At 45.6% G+C, this 25516-nt stretch overlaps 1 protein-coding gene across 6 annotated transcripts in view; it reads left to right on the forward strand.

Annotated features, from left to right (window-relative positions):
* Positions 1-16780: 16780 nt before the first annotated feature.
* Positions 16781-25516, forward strand: part of PSD3 (pleckstrin and Sec7 domain containing 3) — a 112481-nt gene continuing 103745 nt past the window's right edge. For all 6 annotated transcript variants that reach the window (XR_011736635.1, XR_011736636.1, XR_011736637.1 and 3 more), the window contains exon 1: positions 16781-16948. Coding sequence is in view for 3 of the 6 variants with exons in the window: in XM_065861722.2 (XP_065717794.1) it covers positions 16928-16948 (21 nt within the window). In the remaining 3 variants the exon portion in view is untranslated. The remainder of the gene's footprint in view (positions 16949-25516) is intronic.

The raw sequence follows: 25516 nt of genomic DNA on the forward strand, positions 1-25516 counted from the left end.
CACTGGGTTTCCACTGCTATGTTTTCATTAATCTCTTATGATTAGTGCTACCCTTCCTCTCTCTAGTTCTGCTGCTGGGTGGGCAAGGAGCAAGTGATTTCCTGGTTTGCATACAACATTCCTGAATGTAATGCATCCTCTTGGTATGTTCCCAGTAGGCCAGAACATGTAAATTTCCTCTGATTTTCATTCTCTCAGCAGTTCCATGTGAAAATCTAAATAACAGCTTATCAAACTTGGTATTTCTTCCCTGGTTTTCCTGACAAGTTTGCATTCCTCATCTCATGAAAACAATCTCCATTGTATATAAATGTTTATTGTGTGGCACCCATGAGAATACTTAGAAGAATCAGTGTCATCTCTTTGTTTACCAGTGGTAAGAGTCACATTAGTGTTCCTTGTACCCAGGGCCTGAGGACATGCTTGAACCAGAGTCGTGTTCAGGTGCCCTGCCAGGCAGTGAATGAGCATCGAGAAAGTTGGTTTCATGTTTTTGTGTTGCTGGAGAAGGCAGTGTGAGAGCATTGTAGTACTTTATCTCTCTGGGAAGCAGTTCTGTGCTCTCCACTCTGGACTCATCCACTCCACATTCAAATACTTGCTGGTATTTGACAAAGCCCCAACCACTCCAGGGTGGCATCCATCAGCTGTCCTGGCCTGGCGGAGAGGCTGCAGCCTTTCAGAGCTGTGCAGCAACAACATCAGGGACAGACTAGGTGCTTATGGCTGTCTGGAAGGGAATTAAACAGCTGCTTCATACTGCTTGATCCACTCATCTTGCAAGTAGCTGTAGCACAAACCAAGTAACAGGCCACTACATCTGTTTGAATCAAGTTCAAAAGAAAATATTCAGATTTGTTCTCAGTTCTTTTTTAAAAAGACATGTTTCTTTGAAGCTTGGTAAATGGACTTTTCCTCCTTTTTTTTCCACCCCCCCCCTCCTTGGAAATCTGCAATGGTTTAATGATTCCAAAAGAAGGGACATGTTAAAGATAACACACATACTGAAATCCTCCAGTCATTTCTGTATAGTAAAATGGGTTTATTCCAAATCTCTGATTTAAAAAATTTAAAAGACTTTCCTATCAACAGGCCATAAATATTATATTTATAGTATTTGAATACAGTATTAATTGCTTGTGCGTATTACTTGGCTGCTGTAATTGCAGTTGTTCCTCTCAGTACATCTACTTGGTCTTTGTGAATGATATTTTTAAAATCTGAGAGTGAAATATTCCTTTTAGTCAATCCGTTTTTAGTTAATTAGGAAAAAAACAAATGCTCTGCTTGCCTATTTTCACAGATGGGGTGACATAAGGTAGCTTCTGCCACTGTGGGTATTTAAAACACAATTCTTCTGAGAACTAGGAGGTCTGAGCTACAAAGAGCACAGAAAGGAGACAATATGAACACGCAGATGAAGATTTACATGAGGAAGACCCAGCTGGGTTGATTTGTCACTTTACAGGTACTAACTAGCTCAGTTAACATTTTCCCCAATAAAATTAAGACCTGAAAGGATGCTGATAAAATACCTAGATCCTCTTTCGTAAGATAAAATTCTCTATAGACTTCGCTTTTTTTTCTGTATACAATAAGCTCTCTTCTGGAGATGCAGAGTGAGATTTTCTCTAGGATTTAGCCAAGGTTGCTCTTGTGTTCTGAACCCAGGCTTCCTTGCAGAAAAGTAAGTATGAGATGGAAGCTAAGTACTGCTTTAAGGCAGGCTCTAAGCTCTCTGGTATGAAAGCAGGTAAAGCCAGGTGGCACAAATTAATCTTTTAAGACCACCACACCATTCCTTGGGCAGGCATTTTCTGGGTCATCTTGATTTTCTACCCAAAGACCTGGACATGTTTAACTTGGAGAAATCTGGGATGATTTCAGCTAAGGATAGAACAATATTGTTCCTCCTAACCTGAGGTCTTATGTGATGGACGAGATAAGCAAAAGCACCCATTGCATCAGTTATGTATGAAGAAAGATGGAGTCCTATGCAAGACAGCTACCTGGGGAAAGCACCTTCTTACCTTGCAGTCCCATGCCAGGCCCAGCCCAGAGATGGAGAAAAGATACAGTCCTGAGCAGGCATAAGAGATGGGGGGAGGCTGATAGGGACCACTTTCCTGTCTTGAGTGATGTCTTTTATCCTCTTCCACCTTAGATCCAAGGTGAATGTAAGAAGGCCACTCCCAGATGAGGGCATCCCCTCATGTTGTCTTGTTGGTGTGCCTGTGCCAGTGGGAAGCCCTGTCTGACCAGCTTGCCCCTTCTCCCTGGAAGGAGAACATCACTGATTTACTGTGGGCCTTGTTAGCCTGGGTGGAGAACCATCAATGGTGGCACATAGTAAGCATGTAATTTCTAGGTATTTTATCTTTATCTCTTTATCTGTGACCCACTGAAATACCAGTAATACTACTTGTGACATTGCACCACACAGCCTACAGCCACTGTCCCAATGGCTGTGTCAATGAAAGGAACTCTGTGATGCTGTGCTTGGCCTACTTGGGGCTAGAGGCAGCAAGTCTTGTTGCTCTTTAGTTGTGAGCAAGCTCCTCTGCCCTAATTCAACTTCCAAGTTTGGGATTAAGTCCTAGAAGATTTTTCATCATTGAAAAGCTCAAAATAATGAGTGAGATTTTCAAGCAAGACTGAGTTATCAACTCCAGTAACTCACCTCTCCTAATTATTGATGCATTTCTTAGATAAACACCCCTTTCCTGTAGAAAAACAGCCTTGTCCCACTTGCCTGGAAAACTTGTTCCTTCTTTCAGACTCCATAAATGACCTCTTTCAAGGCTTCCTTTGCCTGGGGTTGCACTGAAATTAGTACTGATAATAGGCGTCTGTTTCTGCCTTAGCTGCTCTTCCCTCAAGCCCTAGAAAACTTGCTTTTCTTGGTACTCCAAGATGAGAAGTTCACCTACTACATGTCTCTTGCTAAAATTCAGGAGGCACTGCTGCTCCTTAGGGTAATGGGTTGCAGGTCTGTGCTAATCACACAAGGGAAATTTGTAGCAGTACTTGTCAGATACATCTGCATCTGTCCTGCATGGTGTTATCACCATCCCTGTGCATCTGAATTTCAGTGCAATGAGCACAGATGAAGGCTGGACTACTTCTACCTGTGAGTGAGCTATGGCTAACACAGGTTGAACGTGCTGAGCAGGGTATAGCTCAATTAAATAACTTATGAGTGAAGAAGATGGAGGCTGGAAGCAGAACAGAAAAGTTCTGCCACTGTGCTCCTCAAAGCAATCCACTACGCAGCAAGAGCTGCAAGATACACCTCAACACTCCTGCTACCATGCAGGAGTGACTGTAGTGCCTGAATAAACTGCAGATAGACAGATATTGATTGAGTGAACATGCAATGTGAAGAATGCTTGTAAGTGGGCTTGGCTCACCTGGAGATTGTAACTTACATCTGTGCCCACTCCCTTTTACAAAAAAAAAATACAGGCTTCTTTTTGCTTGCTGACATCTACCCATGTAGGACTCACACTTTCAATAAAGAGTAAAAACAGCTGATGTTGGTGTCTTTTAATATGCAAACACTATCTCAGAAAATGCATTGAAATGGTGTTGTCTGTGATTGTGATTGCAGAGAGATCTCTCTTATAATGTATTAAAACCAGAACAAACAAAATCCTTCATTTTTAAGTTAGGAAGCCTATAAAACTCTGTACAAAGTCCTGATACAGACTCTCTTGGTTAGTACAACTAAATGAAGGTGATTGTGGAGGAAGCTCCAATCTGGAGGAAAAGTCTTATCAGTAAGCATTTGAGTGATTCCACGCGGATCTCTCCTGCACTGATACAAAAATAAAAAGACCAGCCTGAACTAGAAAGCATTCTGATACTCATAATAATCTTCTAGGGAGAACAAATACACCTACAGTAGAGAGAATCCTTCCAGCAGGCTCAGACAGCTTGACACTAGGAAACCCATGAGTCACAGCAATGTTAGGCAAATCTGTTTAATCATTCACTTGGAAAGCTTCAAATATCAATACTCACCCATGAGATTCCTGATATTCTGATGTCCTGCACTTCCCCACATTTACCTGGAAGCTACTGATATCCCAGTGGTTTGATGTAGTCACAGTGGAAGAACTTTGATTTTTAAAGGCACCTGTAGTATTTCAGAACAGTATTTTAAAAACAGCTTCTAAGAGAAAACATCTATCCACATGGAAGTCGGTCAGAACAGTGAGCTCTTCCACCAGACTTTACAACATCTGCACAATCTCCTGCTTTACATTACCTTGGTCATGCTATGCTAAGTTAATAGAATTGTTATTTCTAGACCTGTCTGTCAAGTGAAGGAGCTGTGAACTGGGACTCAGTTTTCCTAGGACCAGACAGACTGGCAGCAGCAGAACATGGGTTTGAATCTAGGTATTTTTAGCTCAAGGTCCTAAAAATGCATGGTCTATAAGCCCAGAACACTGTCTTCATGCTTGGTGACAGATAGCCGCAGTAATCACTGTTGAGGTCTGATGAGAAGGTAGACTGTTGCATTTTTGCTTTATCCGGCAGCTGTGCCTGTCTTAATACAAACAAGTTACACAGGCAACAGGACTTAAAAGAAAGGCTGAACAGAAGCTGGGATTGTTTTAATTTGGAGAAGAGGCAGCTCAGGGTTCATATGATCCTTTTGCATGTAATTACAAGAGTGCTTCAGGAGAGAAAGGCATAATCTGTTCTCTCTGTCCATGGTGGATAAGATAAAAGCAGCAGGCTGAAATTACAGAAAGGGAAATTTAGATTAGATCTTTTCCGCTTGTTAAGGTAGTGAAGCATTCAAAAAGATTGCCTGGGAGAAAGTAGGATATCCAGGCCTGTAAATAATATGGATGGTGAAAATGGTGCTCATGCATTCACACAACTGGTAAGGGCTAGACTAGCATTTTTAACCTATGGAATATGGACCAAGAGTAACAGCCCATGAGACATGCAGAGCCCACACAGCATGAAAGGACAATGGGAAAACAGTCTAAAGAAACCCCTTAGCCTGCAGCCAGCAAGGATGTGGCAGATCTCTGCCCTCTCTCCTGAGGGATTATTTGACATATTGGGGGCAAAACCAGTAAAAATACCATTTTATAAAATGATAACATTTTATCAAAATGCTGAGTAATGTACTCATGCATTGCAATCCCTCCTAATCACCATGCAGTTCTTAAATGCTAGGATGGCTTATAGCCTTTATTTGCTGATTAAGGAAGGCTGAGACATGTTTGACCACCTGACTTCGTGGGTTCCCCCCAGACATCTTGTCTAAGATAACATCAATTTCTGGGATAAAGTAACTTGTATTTATAGCTGGAGATTTTTACAGTGTGTTCGTAACAAGAAGCTACTACCAAAAGCCAGTCCTTTTGTCACTGAAAACCGATAAGAGCCTTCTATTTTTTGAGTGAATACTGAAACAACCAGTGATGCCTCAGGATTATACATTGCAATGCAGTTCGGCTTCCTATATACCATGAATTCATTCTTTCTGGTATTGACACAGACTCAGGAAAGGGCTGACAACAGTGAATGCTATGCCATAACTTGGTTCAGCTGTTTTCTGTATAATTCCTTCTCTCTTTGTGATGGTGAGGCAGCAACCTGGGTGTTTACCAAAGAGTTGCCCTTTAGTAACCAGGAGCCCTTCCTTCTGCCAGGAAAGAAAATGAAGGAGTCCTATAGTTAGAGCTGGCAGAATTTCAAAGGCAACCAGCTGTGCTGTTGGTGTTGAATCACCAAGAAAACTATGGCTATGTTTGCCTGCTAGCAGGGCACATAAATCACAAGGAACTTGTACCAATGATAACAAAAAGTACAATGTTTTGTGAAGTCTCTGTTCCTACAGATTTGGTCTTTTGGCCCTACCTCCTGCACTCCTAGCAGTATTTCCTATCTCCCATTTGTGTCATGATGGATACCTCTCTCTGGCAGGCAAAAAAAGTGTCTAGATGAGTGGACCACTTACCAATGCTGACCGCTGCCCAAAGACATGTGCTTTTCTTGTCTTTCCCTTGGAACGAGCATTAATAAAGTTGTGATTTTCATTAACCTAATTTTCCCTGAGACCACTATCTTACTTTTGTTTGAAATTAGGTAACCAGTTCAAAAGATGTTACGGGAAGCAGACAGATGAACAAACAGATAACAGTAGCATAACCTTACATAACCTTTGTTTTCTTAGAAAACCAGGCTAAAACAAGCATTCTTTGGTTAAATTGTTGCTGCCTGTGAGGTGGTGAAGTCAGGTATTCAAGAGAGAGCCTGCACCTCAAAAAAACAGGGAGTCTAACCTAGAAGACACAGGATGATCTAAGTGAATCCTCATTGACCAAGTGTTCAGAGCTGCTTCTGCAGACTGCAGGCACAGGAGATGAAAATGTCTTTGTTGCTGAAGGATGGGACTGAGTTCAGAAGGACCGGGGTTGGTCCTCATCTGTGTTGGTGCCTGCTTTAGGGACTGGAGGGAGAAGCTATGGCAATGGGTTGAAAGATACGGCAAGGGGGAAAGCACAGAATCTCAGTGCAAAGTATCGTCTTCCAGGACACCTTTGTTAGCCTCCTTGTTGAGTGATTCATAGCAAAATATTGGCTTTTAAAAAAGCACCACTTAGATTTAACTGGGAACTTTTGGGGTAAGGAGCAATGCTTAGAAAGCAGTCTGCATATATTGGTCTCTCCCACAGGGTAAACAGTAATTATATTATCATTTTTGAGTGGTCTGTACTGTATCTTATTTACTACAATATGGTCTGGTCCTTAAAATCATTCCACTGTGTTCATCTCCAGGATGACTTTCATTCTCCAGTCCACTCCAAGGATATAAGTTTTCCCCATAGTTGTCCAGTCTGTCACTGCAATATCATTTGAATTACATAGTGCCATCCCTTAAGGATGATTGCAGTCCATGCAGGGAGTTTTTTGACTGGTGACTTGTCTTGCCATCTTAAGAGAAGATATTGGTGGTTTGAGATACATTAGTCACAGACAACAGGCTGCATGCCCCAGACCTTCTGTGGGCACTAATCTACAGTTCTACAGGAAAACACACTGTTGTGGTGGCCATTAGTACAGATGATCTCGATGTCTTTATTTCTGCTACCTTCCCCTACTAGATCTCCAGCCACACACAATGGCCAAAGTAAATTACTGGAGTCTATGCCCAACCTCTGGCAATTCCTAAGAAGTATCCCCTTGATCCCAGAGATCTTTATTAAATTCAAACATGGCTTTCTAAGGAGAAAAAATTAAGGATTTTTTGCAATCTGTTTTTTTGCCAGGTTACCTCAGTGCAAATAGCACAATGCTTCTTTCCATGTGTTCCGATGTTTTATATCCAGAAGAGATCCTTAGTGAGGTACCTGCAAATCCTCAGGCTGTATCCAGTGCAGCTGTATGGCTTGAGACCTATGGCCTTAATACGAAAATTGCCTTTGCAATGTTCATGTCATTGCAAAAATGCATTCCCTGCAGGAAATGCAGGGAGCATGCAGGAAGTGCAAATAAGATTCCTCTCATGCCACCAGATGATATTATAGTTTTATGCCATCCTAAGCCTGAAGTATTTGTTTTCTTTGGAGATCAAAGCCATTATTTAAGCAAGTCCACTTTTTAAGCAAGTTATTTTAGCAATAATCATATTCCTCTTATAGAAAGTAGAAGGGTTTTCCGTTATTCTCTTGGTTGTTGCTAACCTTCAGTGCAAAGCTCTCTGTCCCCCATAGGTGTGTCTAAAGAACTGCATGAGGAGTTCTTTGGAAAAGCTGAACCTCTGTATTTTACCTACAGAAAACAGTCATTTTCTGTTGGCATCAAGGGAGCTGCTAACACTTTGACAAGTACTGACTTGAAAAAAAAAGAGGTAAATATCTCCCATCCAACTCAGATAATCCCCTCAAATTCAAATAGAAGATTTGAGTCAGGTTCTTTAATCTGAGGTCAGTGACTGAAAGGTGTTCGCCCTTCAAGCAGGAGGAAGCAGGGACAAACCTGAGTGCCTCAGAATATCATTCTCTTATTTTTCTACCCCGTTACAACAGCTAACACTGAGGCAACATGGGGAAATTCCGGCCTTCCTTTATAACTGAGTTCAGCAAAGCTCACTCCTGAGGCAGCTGAGCTGGCTGGTTATTTTGTGGCTACTTCAGATGTCGTAAAGACAGTGGAATTCATGCTTTAGCACTGTGCTTGACGAGTGTCTAAAAGTGTGAATATAAATCTGAGATATTTGGGTCCCAGTTTTATAAAGCAGTTATGTGCCTGCCTAACTTGATGTATGTGACTATCTTCAGTGGGAATGAACCATGTGTTTAGTAGGGAATGAGAGGCACCAAGATAAAAGACATCTGGTTTAGTGCCATGCAAAGACCAGCCCTTTTCATATTGGCCATAACACTCACTTGATCATGTCATTTAACTTCCCAACCTCAGCTGTTTAATCTGAGAAGTCAGATTGCTAGGGCTTGCCTTTTTGACAGGCAATGTAGGAGGATTAATTCATGAGTGTGTGCCCTGGACTTCAGAGAAGTCTGTTAGTAAGAAAACTATAATTAAGAGTTATTTGTCCTGCACTTGAAAACACTTGTACAACAGCCTTATCCTGAGCAAAGCTGACTGTTCATCACTGCTGCTCAAAGCAGTAAATGTTGAATGTGCTCAGCAGGACCAGAATCAGACTAAAAATTTACTTGCAAGACAACTGTTGGAAATCCAAAGTTTGGTAAGAACCTAAAGATTTTAGAAACAAGGTGGACTCCAAAGGTCAAAGCAGTCAGTGACAGCTTTCCACCAACTCCAGCCAGCTTTGTACCAAGCTTGTATCTCCCACAACTGTCTCAGTTATCACTTCATCACTATACATACCTTTTCATCTTCTGCTTCTCTCAGAAAAGAGGAACCCAACAAGCTCTTCAAGTCAGGAGACTCGTCTTTCTTACATCAGGGAGAGGGAAGAAGATAGCATGTTGCTTCTGCATCAGCTATCAAAGATCTAGCATCCTAATTTAAAAATATAAATGTAAAAGAATTGTGAAGGTTCAGAACACGTACCTGTGAGAGTAAATGGCTTTTTGCCTTGGGCTGAATTTGAACTTGGATTTGATCTCGAGATAGATAGCTATGGAATTGTAAAAAAGTCAGTATGATGCTGGAGGAAAAAAAAATCAAGCTTTCAGAAATAGAATAAAGAAGGATTTTTGGATTTGAGAGAATCAGGAGCAGCACATCTGTTTCACCTGTAGATGCTGGATCCACATGCAGATGGTGAGTGATAGGGAGTGGGAAATGACAGGCAATGACCACCAACACCCTTGGTTGTGCAGATAGAGCCCATTTTGCAGGAAACTGGATCTCCATGCTAGAATATTGTATTGTCCATTTCATGCCTTCTGCATTCCTGGTGAGGATTTCCTGGAAGTAAGGGGAAGATGGTGGATAGCCTGCCAGCCTGGCTTTCAGTACAGCTATCTAGGGTGCAGAGGAAAATGTGTGGAAATGGTGAAAATTTGTGTTGAGGGCTATGGCACAGGAGCAGGCAGGAGCCATTTTATCCAGTTGCTGCTGAAAAAGTAAATCTGAGGTGAAGGGTGGGGGGAGCAAAAGTGATAGCAGGAATTCATTTGGGTTAAAAAGTGTAGTAAAATGCTCAAATTGAAAATGATGCCTCTTGGCTAAAGCATTCTGTCTGCACAGGGCAGGCCTGACTAGATGAGGTATTTGGCTCAGCTTCCGGATGGTGGGCAGGAACAAGAGTGGCGTGAGTTGCAACTTCCTACACCTTTCCTGCTGTTTCGGGTGGTGTTGAATGTCGAGTCAGTGTGCCCATCTCACTGATGGAGAGTTGGTCCCTGGCCAGGGGCAGGGTTGGAATGAACAATTAGCTGAGCAAAGAGCAATAATAAGAAGATAAATGGTTGCTGGGGAGGTAGGAAGCACGAGACTGGGGATGTATGGTGGTGGGGCTGGGGCCCTTCTCTGACGAGGAGGGCAGCAGCAGTATATAGCAGACATCAGCGGGATTAAGAGCTCCTGCGTTGGAGTCTGGGTTTGGGTGTTGTAGGAGCAAGAGTAGGGGGGCTGGTTGTGAGGAAATGGAGTGGTATGTGACCGTGCAGAAATTTAGAGGATGCGTGCTGAGATTGACATTTGGGGAGGGAAGAGAGAGAGGTGAAGCATTTGAAAGGAGGTCTGGGCTGCTGCTTTTGAGAGGAACAGGAAGCTGTAGGAGATTTACACAAGGGGACAGGAGTCTTTCCCTGGTAGCCTGCTTTCTACCTGCAGCTTCAGTGGGTAATGCAAGGAATACACTCCCTGTCACCTGATGCAAAGCTTTGCCTCCCTTCTCACTCTGTCCTCCCAAGCATCTCAGGGCTCTTGTTTCCCTAGGGCTTTCCATCTCTTCAGGTGACCTTTCAGAGCTCATGTTAGTGCAGAAGTCTGTGCAGCCACCTTGTGTGGCTGGCTGCCCCAGGAAACCAGCTACAGAAGGAGAAAATGCCATATCCCCCCATGCCTAGGGATACAGGCCTCCATGCTGCAAACCATGGCTGTTACCATGGTGCTGCAGAGGGAGAGTGGCTGTCTCTGGTGTCACGGTGTGACCGGACACACAATACCTCGAACTCGAGTCCTTTTCAGCTTTGGCTCCAGTTCTCTACTGTGGAAGCAAATGGTGTCTTCCTTTATTTGGAAAATCTGCCAAGACACTTACCTGCAGAGACCTTCCACTTCCAACCAAAGCTGGTATGATCTGTTCATGTTGGCTGGGCTTGCTCTGCCCCGGTGAAATGTGCTTAATATACAGAAGCACTCAGCCACCTCCAGCTGTTTGTTGTCAACACTCGTTGCAGTTCTGTTTAAGCAGAGTTAATACTTCTCCTCTCAGCGGTGTTGATTCTCTTTTTTGGCTGTAGCATTTCAGACAGTGGCTGCTGTATGAATGTGCCGGGGTTGTGGGCCATAATGATCTCATTTTGGGGAGGACAGTGGAGTAATGTGCCTTACATTTGCCTGACTCTGAAGGCTGCTTGTTGCATGTCAACACAGCCGGAGTTGTAGCTACAGCAGTCTTCCTCTTACTCAAGTTTTCCAGACACTGTTACTGCTGTAAAAACCTGCTATTTACACTACAAAAAAAAAAAAAAGCCATTGAATAAATGTTCCCTTTCCCTCACCTCTCAAAGGACGGATATCTGTTGTGCAGTCTCAGTCCAGTCTGAACCATCTTTAGCAGAAAGATGACACACATATAAAGGGGGAAACCACACATGGGGACCTTACAGTGCCTAATGAAGCCAAAAACACAAAGCCACAATATATTGGCTTGAACCGTACCATACAGTTGCAGTATTTGGCATCTCCTTTTGGAGGTCAAGACTGGAATGATCTGTGTGAGACTCACTAAGGTTTCCCTAGAAAGGCTACCATTTTGTAGAATCACATATGTTATTCAGGATGGGAAAAGACCACCTGGATCATTTCTGTTCTGCTCAAAAAAAATGTGCTGTGGCCGTTCTCCTCAATTACAGCTGTGGCTATTTGCTAGGGGGAGAATGGTGCTCTTTGCTGTCATTGCTGGCCTGCTCAGGAGGTACAGACCCACTGTGGACAGGCAGATTGCAGGACCCTGCAGCTCTTTGCTAAAGAGAAGGCCAAAAAGAGAGAGTTGCTAGAGGTGGGAAAGGACAAAGGTTAAGACTGGAGAGGAGGTGACAGCAGAGACCTGGGAACCATGAACCTCTCAAAGCAAGGTCATTCAGCAGGGTTTTCTGTGTCCTTTAGTTTGGTTTGGACTAATTAGGAGATTTCTAAAGACTAGCCCAGCAGGAAAGGTACCAGTGCTGTGAAGTCCCTGTTGTTTGGAGTCAGATGTCAAATCTGAGATCCCCAAAGTCTGAAGGCTGCAACAACAAACTTCTGCAATTTCCCATCAAATGCTCTAATTTTGACCAGTTACAGGGCTTCTCCAGCAGAGAATGTTGATCATGTTGGTATGCCAGATGGAGGATGCAGTGAAGTGAAGTCTCTGGAGACAAGAGACAGAGGGTCTGGAAAAGTTATGTTTCCTGGAGCCCTGGGCACGGCAAGACTCTAGAGAATTGTCAGTGAGGGAAAGAGCAAGACAAGCATCAGTTAACCCCTAAAAGGGAAGTTTCCAGGAACTTTGGGTGTGAGGCTAACCCAGCCTGACAACCTGCAAGGTAAGTGCCATATGGAGAAGGATGATACTGGCATGGCTTGCGGCATACCCCTTCTCACAGCAATGACAACTAGCTAGCCTGTGCGTGCACTAACCCATTCCCTGCTGTGGTTGTCACCCTGGGCATTAGTATGAAGATTTATTAGTGCTATCTGACTTCTTAAGAAATAATAGAAAGGTTACCTTCTTTACACATGCCTACTTGTTTCCTAGCCTGCACCTTACCTCCAAATCTGCTGTGACCCTTGTGCTGTTGCAGCTACTTTTTGACCCTTAATTCAGAAAGAAAGGGTTGTGATGGTGACACTGTTTTTCTGAGTAAAACAAGAAAAAAATGTGTTCCCAGCTGTGTCCTGAAAAATCCAGACACACAGAGGAAAATTCAATAAATTATTAACGCAGTCTTTCCACCTGCAGATAATGGTGTTTCTGGCCATTCAGGCTATTTATTTATTTAATTGCTAGCCTTCTTTGCCCTCATGGAAAGAGCAAATCTCTATTTGACTTGAAATGCAAGGTCCTGAGCCGTTTCCTGGTGAGCACCTGGACAATGGCTTTCTGCCCTTTGAATGAGGAGAAATAACTTGGAAGTGAGTTTCCCGTACTCCTCTCATCTCCCTGGGACAGAAGAATAATGAGCAAGAGAGCACCTTCACAGGCAAGAGATTAGAGAGTTTATGCATGGGTTACTCTTTACAGACTGCTGATTGCAATATGCTCCCCCCCTTTTTTATTTTGTCTGAGGGGGTGGGGTGCTGAAAGAAGATATTTTCAACTGTGATTTTTTTACTCAGAAGATTAATGTCTGTCTTAGAAACTGGTAGGATGAGGGTGTTGCCAGCTGCCTGGCACTGACACATCAATGTCCTGATGCTCAATCCATGCATCCAGACAGGTGCTGCCCTGCTTGTGAGGGAAAGCACCCTGTGGTTCTATGTTATGACGAAAGGCAGGTTTGATCCATGCTGTATGGTCGGAAAAATAGGTTTGGTTGGCTGCCCTGCTCCCACTATGGTGGTCAAGTATGGACTGTTTGATGGGCACAACTCAGCAGCCCCTTGACACTGCATAACTTACCCATTTTCCTGTTTCTTGACCTCCTGTTTTCCATTCCACTCCTTGAAAATCCACCATAATTACTTTTTTGCCTTAGGTCCCAGTTTTGCTACAAAGCATACCCAAACTTGATATTTTTAATACTGTTAACCTAGACAATCTCAGCTGACAGGATTACTAGAGCGCCACTGGCCTTGCAATGCTCTGCTCCCCAAAATATCCCCAGCAACTGCCAGCACAGTTTGGCCACTTCTCACGCAACTCACCTTTAACCAAGGTGTGAGATCCAGCTGTTCCTCGTGGTGCTTTCATACTGCTCTCTGCTGTGGCTGGCAGCTTCTGACATCACTTCTGGTTTCCCCTGCTCTGTTCACCCAGCCAAACTTCAGCCCAGCAACCCAGACACAGCCAGGCTGTTGGCCTGGTGCTGGCTCCTTGCTCCCCATCACTGCCCTGCGTTGGGGGCTTTGCAGCAGTTCAGCCAAGGAACCCGGATGGACATTCCTGCAGAGTTGAATGTTTGCCATCTTCACAGAGGCTGACTGCTGCCTGCCTCTGTCCTATTTTTTTCTTCTATGCTGGGCTGTGTCAAAAACGTGCTCAAACTAAAGTTCTTAAGCAATTCAGAATGCTCTGTAGCTGTGACAAGCCCTTATAACTACTTATCAAGCCACCAGTTTTGTGTCAGCATTTGTGTCAGCATTTTTTTGATATATCTAACTGGAAAGTTAAATCAAGCCTTTGGACAAAAATACAGATTTCCTTTATAAATGCACTAAACCCAGCCCATTTCTTTGCTGTTTGCCTGCTGAACGTAATGTTTTGGGAATTAATATGGCCCTCATACAGAAAAAATGATTGATGGTGTAAGTCATACTGCCTTCCCTTTTGTAAATCTCAGGACAGGTTGTGCCAAACCCCATCATCCTCTTCTGCAGAGATGCAAACTAACAGCTAGATGCCAGTGTGGCAGGGGCTGGTAGGATCATCCTCGCCAGGCCTACCAAATGCTCTCCTGTTTCAGTCCTACAGCACAGAGCATATTCCCAGCAGCCTAAATGTCTGAGTGACTCAGGCCAGATGCCTGGGTCAGAGAGAAAAGGTCAAATACTTCTCAACACAAATAGGGGGAAAAAAATACTCACAAAAACCCAACTAATTGGAGTGAGTGGCTGCAGCTGCCACCTAGGTGCCCAGAGCCGGGTGGCAGGCAGCTGCCTTGCAAGGGCCAGCACCAGCCCTCCCCACAAACCTGGCTTTTGCTCCCAGCTGCCTCCTAGCCTGCATGACATTACCTCAGCCCTGCTGGGGAGGAGGGAGGAAGAGAACACCACCTCCTCAGAGACTCAAGCGCTTGGTGATTTCTTTTTCTGCTGCTTTAGCCAGCTTAGATGTGGCACACATGGGGAATCCACAGCCTGTGTCCCCACATTGGCTCCTGGGGCCTCAAGAGGCACCTGAAACAGATGGGACAAAACCCTATTGGGGCCAAAACGTGCTTGGCATCCTAGTCCTGGCTGGAAGAGAGGGCTGAGACCCTCCAGCACATCACCCTGCCCCACTGAGGCACTGCGGTACATGGCATGTGTCAGCCACAGGCAGATGAGCACAGGGCTGCATCACAGGGAGATGCTGCTCCCATGGGTGCGGGCTCAGTGCTGGCACATGTGGCAGAGGTGGGCGAGGTGGTGGTGCCTGTGGGCTTGTGCAAGGGGCCTCTTTGAGACCTGTGCCAGCCATTTTGAGGGATGGAAAGCCAGGTTTTCTTCTGGCTATTCCCAGAGGACAGAAATGACTGGATTGGGGGGTTGCTGAGCAGGGCAGGAGGCAGATCCTTGCTGTTCCTGAGATGTGTGGGTAAACACAGTTTGTGGTGCTGGGGAGCTGGAGGGAGGCTTGGGGTGAGGAGAGGAGTTGCAGGGCAAGAGCAGGATGCCTTCTGAGCTACAGAGTACACCAGTCCTGAGGCACCCAGACAATGGAGGCAGTGCAGTCTCCTGCAGGGTGGCGTGGGTGGAAAGCAGGAGCAGCACTGCTCAGGTAAGTACAGAGCTGGAGCTGGTGAGAAAGAGAGGGTTCGAGTTAGGAGCAGCAGTGTGAGCTCTGCATGCTGCAGCCCTTTTGGGAGGAGCACAGGGAGATGCTGCTGGATGGAGTGTCCAGACAAGCTGGAAGAACCCAGGGATGGTGCTGCCACCCCACCCCACTGCCAAAGAGGGAAAGCTCTGGGCCAGAATGCATCTTGCTTTATGCCTGGACTTTCTTTATCCTCCCAGAAATCGTTTTGTTTTGTTCAGTGCTGGAGAACTGAAAGGCTGAGGTTTCCCTGTGCTGGCAAGGGAGCATGGCTCCAGTGGTGAGCCAGGAGGCTGATGGGAAACAAGGCAGGGTTATGCTTTCTCCTTGGCCGCAGAGATGCTGCCGTCTCCAGATGTGGTACATTTACGTCAGTGACTTCATGGTGATGCACTTCTACCACCAGGACTGTCCAAAGCCTTTCATAGAAGCAAAGCGTCTGGAACAACCTTCCACCTAACATGCAGCTATGTTTTTCCAGTGCAGGGGAAGGAGCAAACATGAAGTGTTGAGAGAGGTCCTTGCTCCAGATTGCTACTGAAAGCCTATTCTCAATTTTGGTGTGTTAAAAAAAAAAAAAACCCACAACAAACAAAACAACAAAACAAGGGAAAAAAAAAACAAAACCAAAACTTTCAACTGCCACTGGAAAAAAACCACAAACATGCTGCAACTACAGAAACAAACATCTTTATCCAGTCTGGCAGCTACTTGTGTAGCTTACTCCTATAACTGGACCCGTGAGATTTGGAGGTATTTTCTAAAGCCTGGCTTCAAATGGGGAAACCCATTTGTGTGGGACAAGTTGCAGAGATCCGGGTTAGCGAAATCCTAACAATGTGACTATGTGCTCAGAAACCTGGTGATGCAAGAGAACTCCCAGTGAACTGTGAAAAAAATAAAAATGAAAGATCAGTTTTGAATGTTCAGATGGGGTTACTCCAAAGACATCTGTGCTCTTTCGCTTTTTGAAGTCGGGCTGCGAAGGAAAACCCCAGGGCTTGAAAAGGCTTTTGGTGCGGGTTTTTTGTTTGGTTTTTGTTTTTCAGCAACTGCGAACGGCACTGAAGTGATTTAGGAGCGGAGCGGAGCAGAGTACGGCACGTTCGGGACCCCGCGGGCTGGGGACGTGTCCGCCCTCAGCGCCGTTGCTGTGGACACGCGGTCTGCGCTGTGTTTTTCACTCTGTTCCTTTGCTAATCCTGAAATTTTTATTTTTTTTAATCCTTGTGAGGAGCACGTGGTGCACTCCGCTCCCCTTCCTCGCGTCCCTCACCCGCTCTCCCCTTCCCGCCCCCCGGCCCGAGCCCCGTCCCGCCCCGTCGGCCCCGGCGCGCGCAGCTCTCGCGCTCGAGCCCGCGCCCGCCGCCGCCCACCGTGCTGGGGCGCCCGCCGCGGGCCGCGCTGCCCGGCTGCGCCGCCGGGGTGCGGGCCGGCAGGGCGCCACGGGCCGGCAGGCGCCACGGGCCGGCCCGGCCCCGCACCGCACGGCTCGGCACGGCACGGCAGAGCCCGGCCCGGCTCGGCACAGCACGGCCTCGCGGGAGGGCGGCTGCGATCCGCCGCGGCCGGCGATGGGAGATGGAAGGAGCCGGCGGTGCGGTAAGGGGCGACGTGTGTCCGTGGGGGTGCAGGGGTGCGCTGAGCCGGCGGCACTTTTCTCCCTCTATTTACTTTTACCTTCTTTTTCCCCTTCCCTTTCCTCTTTTTCTGCTTGACCTTTTTCTTTTTTTTTCTTCCTTATTACCATTTCATTTTCCTTTTTCTCGTCCATTTTCCTTAATTTCTTTTTCCTTTTCCTTTTCCCCCCTTGGGCTTTTATTTCTTCCTTTTTTCTTCCCCCCCCCCTTTTTTTTTTCTCCTTGTTTTCACACTTCCCTAAGGGAAGAAAGCTCAGAGCCCACTTCTGCACTCATTACTGCTAGATCCCCACAGACACCAACTGCACCTGGGAGGCTTCACTGAGACCCCCACCCCAGGGCCGGGGCCCCTAACCTGCGTCCTGTGTTGTTGGTTTTGCTTCTGTGTAACTTGTTTGTGTCACAAATCAGCACTGTTGCTGTACAGACAAGCTCTCTTAATCATACCAAATTCTCAAATTAAATGAGAAGTGAAAAAGACTGTGTCTTTGGCTGAGTAGTAGCATTGTGCTTCCTGGGGAGGAGTGGGTTTGACATGAATTCACCAAAGGTGTAAAGTTTTAGAATGCTAAGCATACACAGGGATGATCCTGTGCAATTGTGGTGTTATCTTCATCCTTGCTACCTGGGACTGGAGTTGCACTTCTCAATGGGAGCATAAACATAGAGTTGTAATGAGCTTGAACTTCACACAAACTCACTGAAGATGCTGACCTCCCATGCAGACATGCTGTTTCCATGCCATAAACAACAATTACCTGGCTCCCACAGGGTGCCAGTTAATACACTGTCAGGCAGAGCACATCTATGTGTTATTGAAGTCATTTGGGTGTGTAGTAGGCAACTGCAATTACTGCTACTTTTGCAGCCTTTTCATCAGTCATATCCTTATTTGATGTATTTCAGCAGATGTTACCAGTTTAACGCTGACCATGCATCTGACCTAGCTCTGTTGATTTACAGTGACTGAGAATTTGGCTATAGAGACGTTGGTTTTAGGGTATGCCGTCAGTGGGAGAAGAAGTGAGGTTAAACCATGTAGGAGTCCCTGTGCAAATGCTCTCTTTCAATTACAGCCTTGGTTCATTGCAGAAAAGAGTGTAAGAAGAGCCTTTGCGGTAGTGGTGATGTTAAAAAAAGTCCAAGAAACTTACATGCTGCTCTTTTCAAAACTTGATACAATGAAAAACTAGGACTTTCTGATACACTAAGAGAATTCTTGCTTAGCTTGCCTGGCAGATGGGGGTCCTCTTGTGCTATTTGTGCTAGTACAAATTATCTGGTTTACTATTGCCATTTTCATACCATCACATTAAGAAGAAAAAGAGCAGTGAGGATCCTAATGAACATGCTGGTGGTTTTTTTTCAGCAAGAATTTATTTTGTGTTGTCAAGCTGCATAGCTGAAAAGATGTGTATGTTGTTCAGAGTATTTCCCCTCCCTGCCTACCTCTCAAAATGGTCCTTTCTGTTCTTTCCTGTCTTACCAGGAAAGTTTGGCATTTGGTTTTGCAGCTTTGATTTAAGAGATGGTTTGGGTTTGATTCCTGTGGGATGGAAAGGCAGTCTGTTTGCAGGGCTACCATGGACCAGTGCCATGAAGCATCTTTGCAGGCAAGTGTTTGTCTCCATGGACATGCTGGGAGCCTATCCTGGGAGCTTCATTGTTGGGGCTGGTGGTCGAGATGTCAAAAGTGACGCTCTGTACGTGGCCATTGATCCAGAAGAAGGATGCTTTGCCTGTGGCTGATAAACTGTCCTTGAGCATGCAGGAGAGTTGATTGCTTGAAGTGATCCCAGCTCCATGGAGAGAGGGGCTGTCAGACCTGGGAGCTGTGGTGATTTTTACCGTGTTTCTTTTTGGAGTTCCTCTGTTTTAGTTCCAGGGGTCCTGATAGGGAGCAAGAGCCTGGGGTACTGCTGGGTGCTGGTTTAAAGGTGACTTAAAGGTAGTGGCTTAGGGAAGGGAGGGAGGGCGGGGCTAGCATCTGGAAAGTAAGATTAGTCAGGTCCCCATGGTACCAGAGAGCCATCTGCCAGGCTGGACAGACCTGTGAACTGCTGCCAAAACTCAAAGGTTGGGGCAGTCAGCCACCAGCCCCCAGTATCCCACTCCACGTCAGCTCTACGACACGAGTGCTGGAGGTCCCTGGGGTGTGGCAGCTGGTAGAGTTAGTTGGTGCAAGGTTTGCAGGGTCAGCCAGAAGTGGTGGGAGCAGTGTCCCTGCGCTCAGTGACACCTGCCACCTCTTCTTGAAAGGACATTTACTTGCAGCTGGTTCCTGATGGAACCAGCTTTTGGTGGAGCAGAGGCTTCACAGACTGGCTTTCCCATGCAGTCTCACTCTCTGGCCTGGGGGGGTTTGTCATGTCCTGGTGGGTTGGAAAACTCTGTGATGGTCCTTCCCTTTGGAAGTTTGGCTCATAAGGGCTATGTGTGATAGAAAACTCCTCTGGATCATCACCATGCAGAGAAGAGGGACCACAGGTGAATGAATTTAGGACTTAGCAATTTCTGTTTTAAACAGCTGAATCTCATTCTGAAGGGATTCCTGTCCTCTGGCACCCGTGGTAACAGAGGCTGTTTCCAGTGCTTTTTTCCTCTTTGCACTGAGATGAGGTTGGGGGGGGACAGAAATTCTGTGTTTCTGTGGGATGAAAAAGGTGTTTGAGACCAGCTCTAAGTGTCTGCCTGGCACTTTCAATCTGTCCGTAAGTGTCCTGTTCCTCTCAGGACTGTCATTATTTGAAGTATGCTTTTGCAATATGCTTCCAGGTGCTTTTTCTGAGCACAGCCTAGCCTTGCTCTGAGATGCCTCTTGCTGTTTTGCCAGCTCCTGTCAGAAACCACAGGCTCCTGGGATGCTAATGCATCTGAGCATTTATTTTCTGCCTTATTACTGAGAGAAGCAAGGCGGGTTGTGGAGGGGGCTTAAAAACAGGGTGGGGTGAGGGCTAGCCCTCTGGGTGTGGGCTAGGTTGCTACAGGGTTGAATTAAGAGTCAGAGGAGCTCAGGTATTATCCAGCCCTTGAAGCCTGAATGGCACCTGAATTGACTGTACTTCCTGAATGCTGTGAGCAAACAAACCTGCCAGGGCACCTGATCTGTCCGTCAGGGATCAGACTGTCTGTCAGACTGGGAGCTCTGCGTTTCCACCTCCACTGATCGCCTCAGACAGCAGCTCTTCATGGTGTTTGCTGTGGCCTGCTTTGCTAACTGTATAAAAAGATTTTTCAGTGCTGTGACCACTGGGCTAAACCTAGGTAGACCAGGCTTTTAAGGAAGGGCTGCCAAGACAAAAGCCCACTGATTACTGTCATGCTTGCTGAGGGCTTCATGTTTCAGCCACAATGATTTTTTTTGGTACCTGGTGAAAGGACTGAACAAGAGGACATCGTCTTGAGTCTGTGATACAGTAGTTTGGGAACAGTAAGAAAACAACCTCAGTGGCACAGATTACACAGTGTAAGCCTCCTTTTTTGCAGAAGTGATGAATGGGGCTTGCTTTCTCTTCTTAGCATGAAATCGCACAGTGGAAGAGGTGGTTTATCTCCAAAATGTACTCTTTTTTTTTTTTTTTAACAAGTTTGCAGACAGGAAGTGTCATTGGGGTAGTTGCATCTTCCAGGCTGAACAAATGCCAAGTGTGATGGCAAGATGCGCTTAAGCCTGGGATATGGTTGCATTTCAGTGTTAAGATAAGAACCTTTCCCAGGAAAGTAATTTTCTCAAAAGAAACCAAATTCTAGTACCAGTGAGTTCTGGTTTTCATCAACTTTCTTGTCTGTGGACTTGCTGTGGCCTAATGAGGGAAAAAGGAGAAGTATTAACTTCTTCAGTGGGACACTAGCAACAGCTGGCCTATATTGTGCTTCCTGTGAGGGTTGTACCACTTTTGCTGTCTTGCCACGGCTAAAACTGGCTGGTGGCTCCTGACGGTTCACAGGGCCACGGCTGCCCAAGGACGCTGGTGCTGCCACTCCTCAACTGGCACTTTCTTAGCAAGCAAACAGTCTAGCTGTGCAGCAACATCCTTTCAGTCCTCCAGTGCTTGCACAGCAGGAGGTTCATGTGAAATTTGTTGGTGTGACTTCTAGTTGTTGCTTCAGTTATGCCAGGGAGAAGATGGTTCAGACCAAGCTTCAGTCAAGTTTCTCATCTGAAAAAGGTGGCTTAACTATGTGGTATGAAATAATCATGCAGCGTCAATGAGCTATGTCTAAGTTGCTGTTGCTGTGTTGTAGCTCTACAGTTTGCCCTTGCTGCAGAGGGAATGCGGTTTTTTACACCTTTGCAAATGTAAATTTTTCGAGTTGCTGTAGCATGCAGTGGTTTGGATTTTGGGTGTGGGGGTTTTGTTTGGTTGCTTTTTTACTGGAAAGAACATTTTAATCACTTTGGGATACTCTCGCTTAAACCATGTTTGTAATATTGACTTGAAAAAGGAAGATAAGCTCTCCTGATATCCCATCCTTCTTCCATCCATAAAGACAGCGTGTATTTAGCTGGATGTAGAGAATGTACAGCACATGGGAAAGGATGTGCTCTGCAAGTTCTCAGTACTCAGCAGATGTTGGCTTGAGTGTTGGAAATAATTTAGTTGCTTAAAGAGACAGAGGTAACTTCTGGTGGGCTCAAGAAGCGCTTAGGAATATCCAAATTTTAGCTTCCATGGAGCAGAAATCCATGTGGGGCAGACCTGTAGCCTGTCTAAACACTGTTTTGCCATCTAAGATACCTAAAGAGGATGAAAAGAAGCAGCCTGTGAGTCTGCTAAATATACTTGGAAAAGACTGAACAAAATAAGTAAATGCAAGATGTCTAGCACATGTGCCACTGAATTATCTGAATAAAAGGTGCTGTCTTTGTGCAACTTTTCTTAGATCAGGCCCCCATACCAATGCTGTTTAACATAACTCAGAAAAAAATACCAGCACTGTGGCTTTATGAGAAATCTTGGACCTATTTTACTGTTTTTATGTTTTACACAGGAGAATGTTGTGGTTCATGCAATGAGCTGAAGCCTACTTCTCAATGGCCTTCCTTTGATTCTTGTACATACTTTAGAAATAGTGCATAGACATCCAGAGCCCCATACAGCATACATTGAAAATCACTGATTTAGCAAATGGAAAATGCTGAGTGACCTTTAATGGCAAAGTGTAATCATACAGACTTTGAATTAATATTCTGTTCACATTCACACAGTTACAGGTCAGACAGTGTGAGTCTTTGCATAATAAAAAGAATTTAATTCAGTGTAACAGCTGACTGCTTCATAACAACTTTAACCAAACAATGAAGCAAACATTTCTTTAAGGGGAGAAAAAGTGCAGGTGTGAAACAAGATGACCAGACTGAAAACAAATTCTACCTGCAACTGCTTGATACTACTGCTAAGGCATCCCTTTTTTTGGTCACTGTTCCCATGCCTTTTTCTAAACAGCGACTCTTGCTTTGTTTCTGAATTGAGCCTCTCATCAGACACTGACCTTCTGTGAAGTCTGCTGTTGAGTGCAGAGAGCGCCTCCGATTGTATCTGCGCCCTTTCAGTTTTGCTCTCTCACCTGATGCCTTCCTGGGAGGCTGCTCCTGGCAAACACATCCCCTGGCACTGGGAGTGACATGGGACACCTGTGGTGCTCCAGTGCTTTTTGGTGAATCCCTGGGGTGAAGGTGTGGCGTGCTCTGTGGTGAGGACTGAGGTGTGTAGATGGCTGGACAGTACCGAGCTCAAGGTCTGTGCGTCCAGGGCTGCGCCAACGCCCAGTGAGCAGGTAAGAGTATCTGGCTGCACTGGTTTGGACCCAAGGTCAGATTAGCCCAGAAGCATGTATGTGGACGTGGATGTTAGCAAATGCCTGGGAAGAGTTCAGCTTGGAGCTTCATGAGAAGAATGTGATTTCTGCACACGTTGTGCATTTGTATCCCTTGAGCTTGTTTACCCTCCTTTTCAGCTGCTGTAGGATTTTGGTTTCCATTACATTGTTTTGCAGAGAGGTCTGTGGTTTTGACTACAGACTGTGCAAGGCACCATCTCGTTTGGTGTGATGACGATTCCCAGTACCTTCTTTTGATGTCGTCTGGCTGTTATAGTAAAAGAGGTGGTGCTCTTTGCCTTTTTCAGACCCCTTACAACTACATGTGTCTCTGCCGTGTGTCTCTCAACTACCTCTTCATCTGAGAAGTCATAGCTGACTTGGTTGTCCCTTTCTGAAATCCAGACTTCTTCTCTGCTGGACAATGGCTATAAGCAACACTCTCACACAAGCCCTTTCCTTCCTCCCCACCTTCTGTCTCTCTACACATCTCCCTGCAACTCCTGATAATTAGAAATTAGTTTAAAACGCAAGCTGAGATTGCTTCTCTTCCAAAGCCTTTCCTAGCATTAACTTCTAGCAGCTTCAGCTGAGATTTACCCATGCAAATCTCCTGTTTTTTTGAGTCTTTATCTATTTTACTTATGCTTTAAGAATTGCAAACATATATATTAGCATGTGGAGGGGGTCTGTGTGTAAGGAAAACACACACATGGTGTATGAGGTCACATGGAAGTAAAACTATAGACGTTGCTAGCTGGTTTTTTGTGAGCACCAGCACTGTCTCTGCTCTCTCTGTGCTGTTGGTCCAGTAGCTTTTACCATCTAGCAAGTTCATTTTAACTCCAGCTTTCTGCATTTCATCCTGTTACTTAGGAAAGTGACTTGAGAAAAGCTAACAGAAATAGTCTTTTCAGAACAATTAGTACAACCTGTCAAAAGCAGTGAGGCTTGCTAAGCTCACGCCCAGACAGGAATGATAACAGTGCTTAAAAACAAGGGCTAGCCATTACTTGTGCCAGGGTGTTGGGGGGATTGTCTATCCGTGACTGCAGAAGCAGACTCCATGAAGACTTGAGCATGGCTTTGCAGCCTGACTCGTGGTCCTTTTGCTCTGCTGGGAACTTACTGGAGAAGGTTGTACATCTGTGGAAACCTTCTATCCATCATTCCTGCCTTTATTTGTTTACCAGTTACTGTATTTCTGTCAGTCTCTTGGAAAACTCCTGCTGTCTAGCATTTCGCCTGACTCTTGCTCCCTGAAGGCTCAAGCTTGGGCAGCCATCCCATTCTGCTTTTTCCCCAACGACCATGTTCCCAGGTCTCTTGCGAGGAGTCAGTCTGTCTAACAGCATCTGTCCTCTCAGGGGCTCTGAGAAACTCCAGACTGACATTTTCCAGTTAACTATTTGCTCCTTTGAACACTTCCTCCTTATTAGATGTTTTCAAAGTCAACATTTGACTTTGAGTGTGAAGGCTTCAGGAGGCATGGGTTCATGCTGGCTCTTTGTGCTTAGACTGTCCCATTCCTTGTCCTGGCAGCTGTAGACGGTACCATCTCCTTCCACCGAGACCTCCAGTGATGGAGGCCATCTCTCGTGTCGACTCGGCTGCAAATGGTGGTGAGAGAGCAAGACAGCAAGACGCTGATATTCCTCAATTAATGTTCACTGGATGTAGGTATTAAAAAAAAAAAAAAAGCCTCAAGAAGAAAACAGTCTGTCCAAAAAAAGGCCCCAAGCAGAACCTCAGTTAAATTCAACAGAGGATGCTTCGTTGCTTTCGTTCCATGGCAAAAGGAGAGTAATTTTCTTCAGGCTTGGATGACTCACCATGCCTGTCTAAAAACCACTGGGATTTTTAGGGAACAGTTTGAGGAGAGCTCATGGCTGGAGTCTAAATCAAATTCATCCAGAGACACATTGTGCTTCAGGAGAGGCAGCAGCCAACTCTTAGCAGGGTCCTGCCTAAAGCCACTTCTCAGTGGTGAACTGTTGACAGTGGTTTCTCCTTGCAGCTGCTGGCCCTCTGCTCCAGTTTGCATGTTTAGACAGCAGAGTGGAGCACAGGCAGCGTGTGTGCTTCATACTGTGCTGACTTACCTGCCCTTGGCAGCTCCTGCAGGAGGAGCAGGATCCCTGAGGTCTTAGCATCCTTTCAGTTCAGTGCTGAGACATTGATTCAGCAGCTTTGCTTCCCGTGCTAACTTGAGACCTCTATGCATGCCATGGGCACATCCTAAACAATCTCTTGATTCCTCAGCAAGGGACAAAAGCCCAGTGAAGTGGGGCCTCTGATGACCCATGCCAGTGCCTTGTGCAAGGTCAAGAGAAACTGGTCCAGTGTGTTGGCAGGAGGTCTGAGGGGTGAATACTGCCATGGCCAACCTAACGCAGCCTCACAAAAGTTATACAAAATGCACCCAAGAGGTAAAAGCAGCTTCCACAGCTCCCAGCCAAGACCCAGAGAAGCAGTCTTGATCAACCATGTCCAGACAGGCAGAAAGCACTGCAAGAACAGTAAATAAATGGGCAGGAACTTGTTGCTCCTCTACCCAGAGCATAATCGGACTCAAAAACAGTGTTTCTGTGGCTCATGAGAAATGTATGTACAGCTGGGCTGATATTAAAGGGATTGATGCTCTGATCGAGTGTCACCCTCTCTGGCAGTGACAAACACCAGATGCAGCAAAGGTTGTAGTTAAAGCCCT

This window comes from Patagioenas fasciata, chromosome Z, assembly GCF_037038585.1.
Source record: "Patagioenas fasciata isolate bPatFas1 chromosome Z, bPatFas1.hap1, whole genome shotgun sequence".
NCBI classification, from domain to species: Eukaryota; Metazoa; Chordata; class Aves; order Columbiformes; family Columbidae; genus Patagioenas; species Patagioenas fasciata.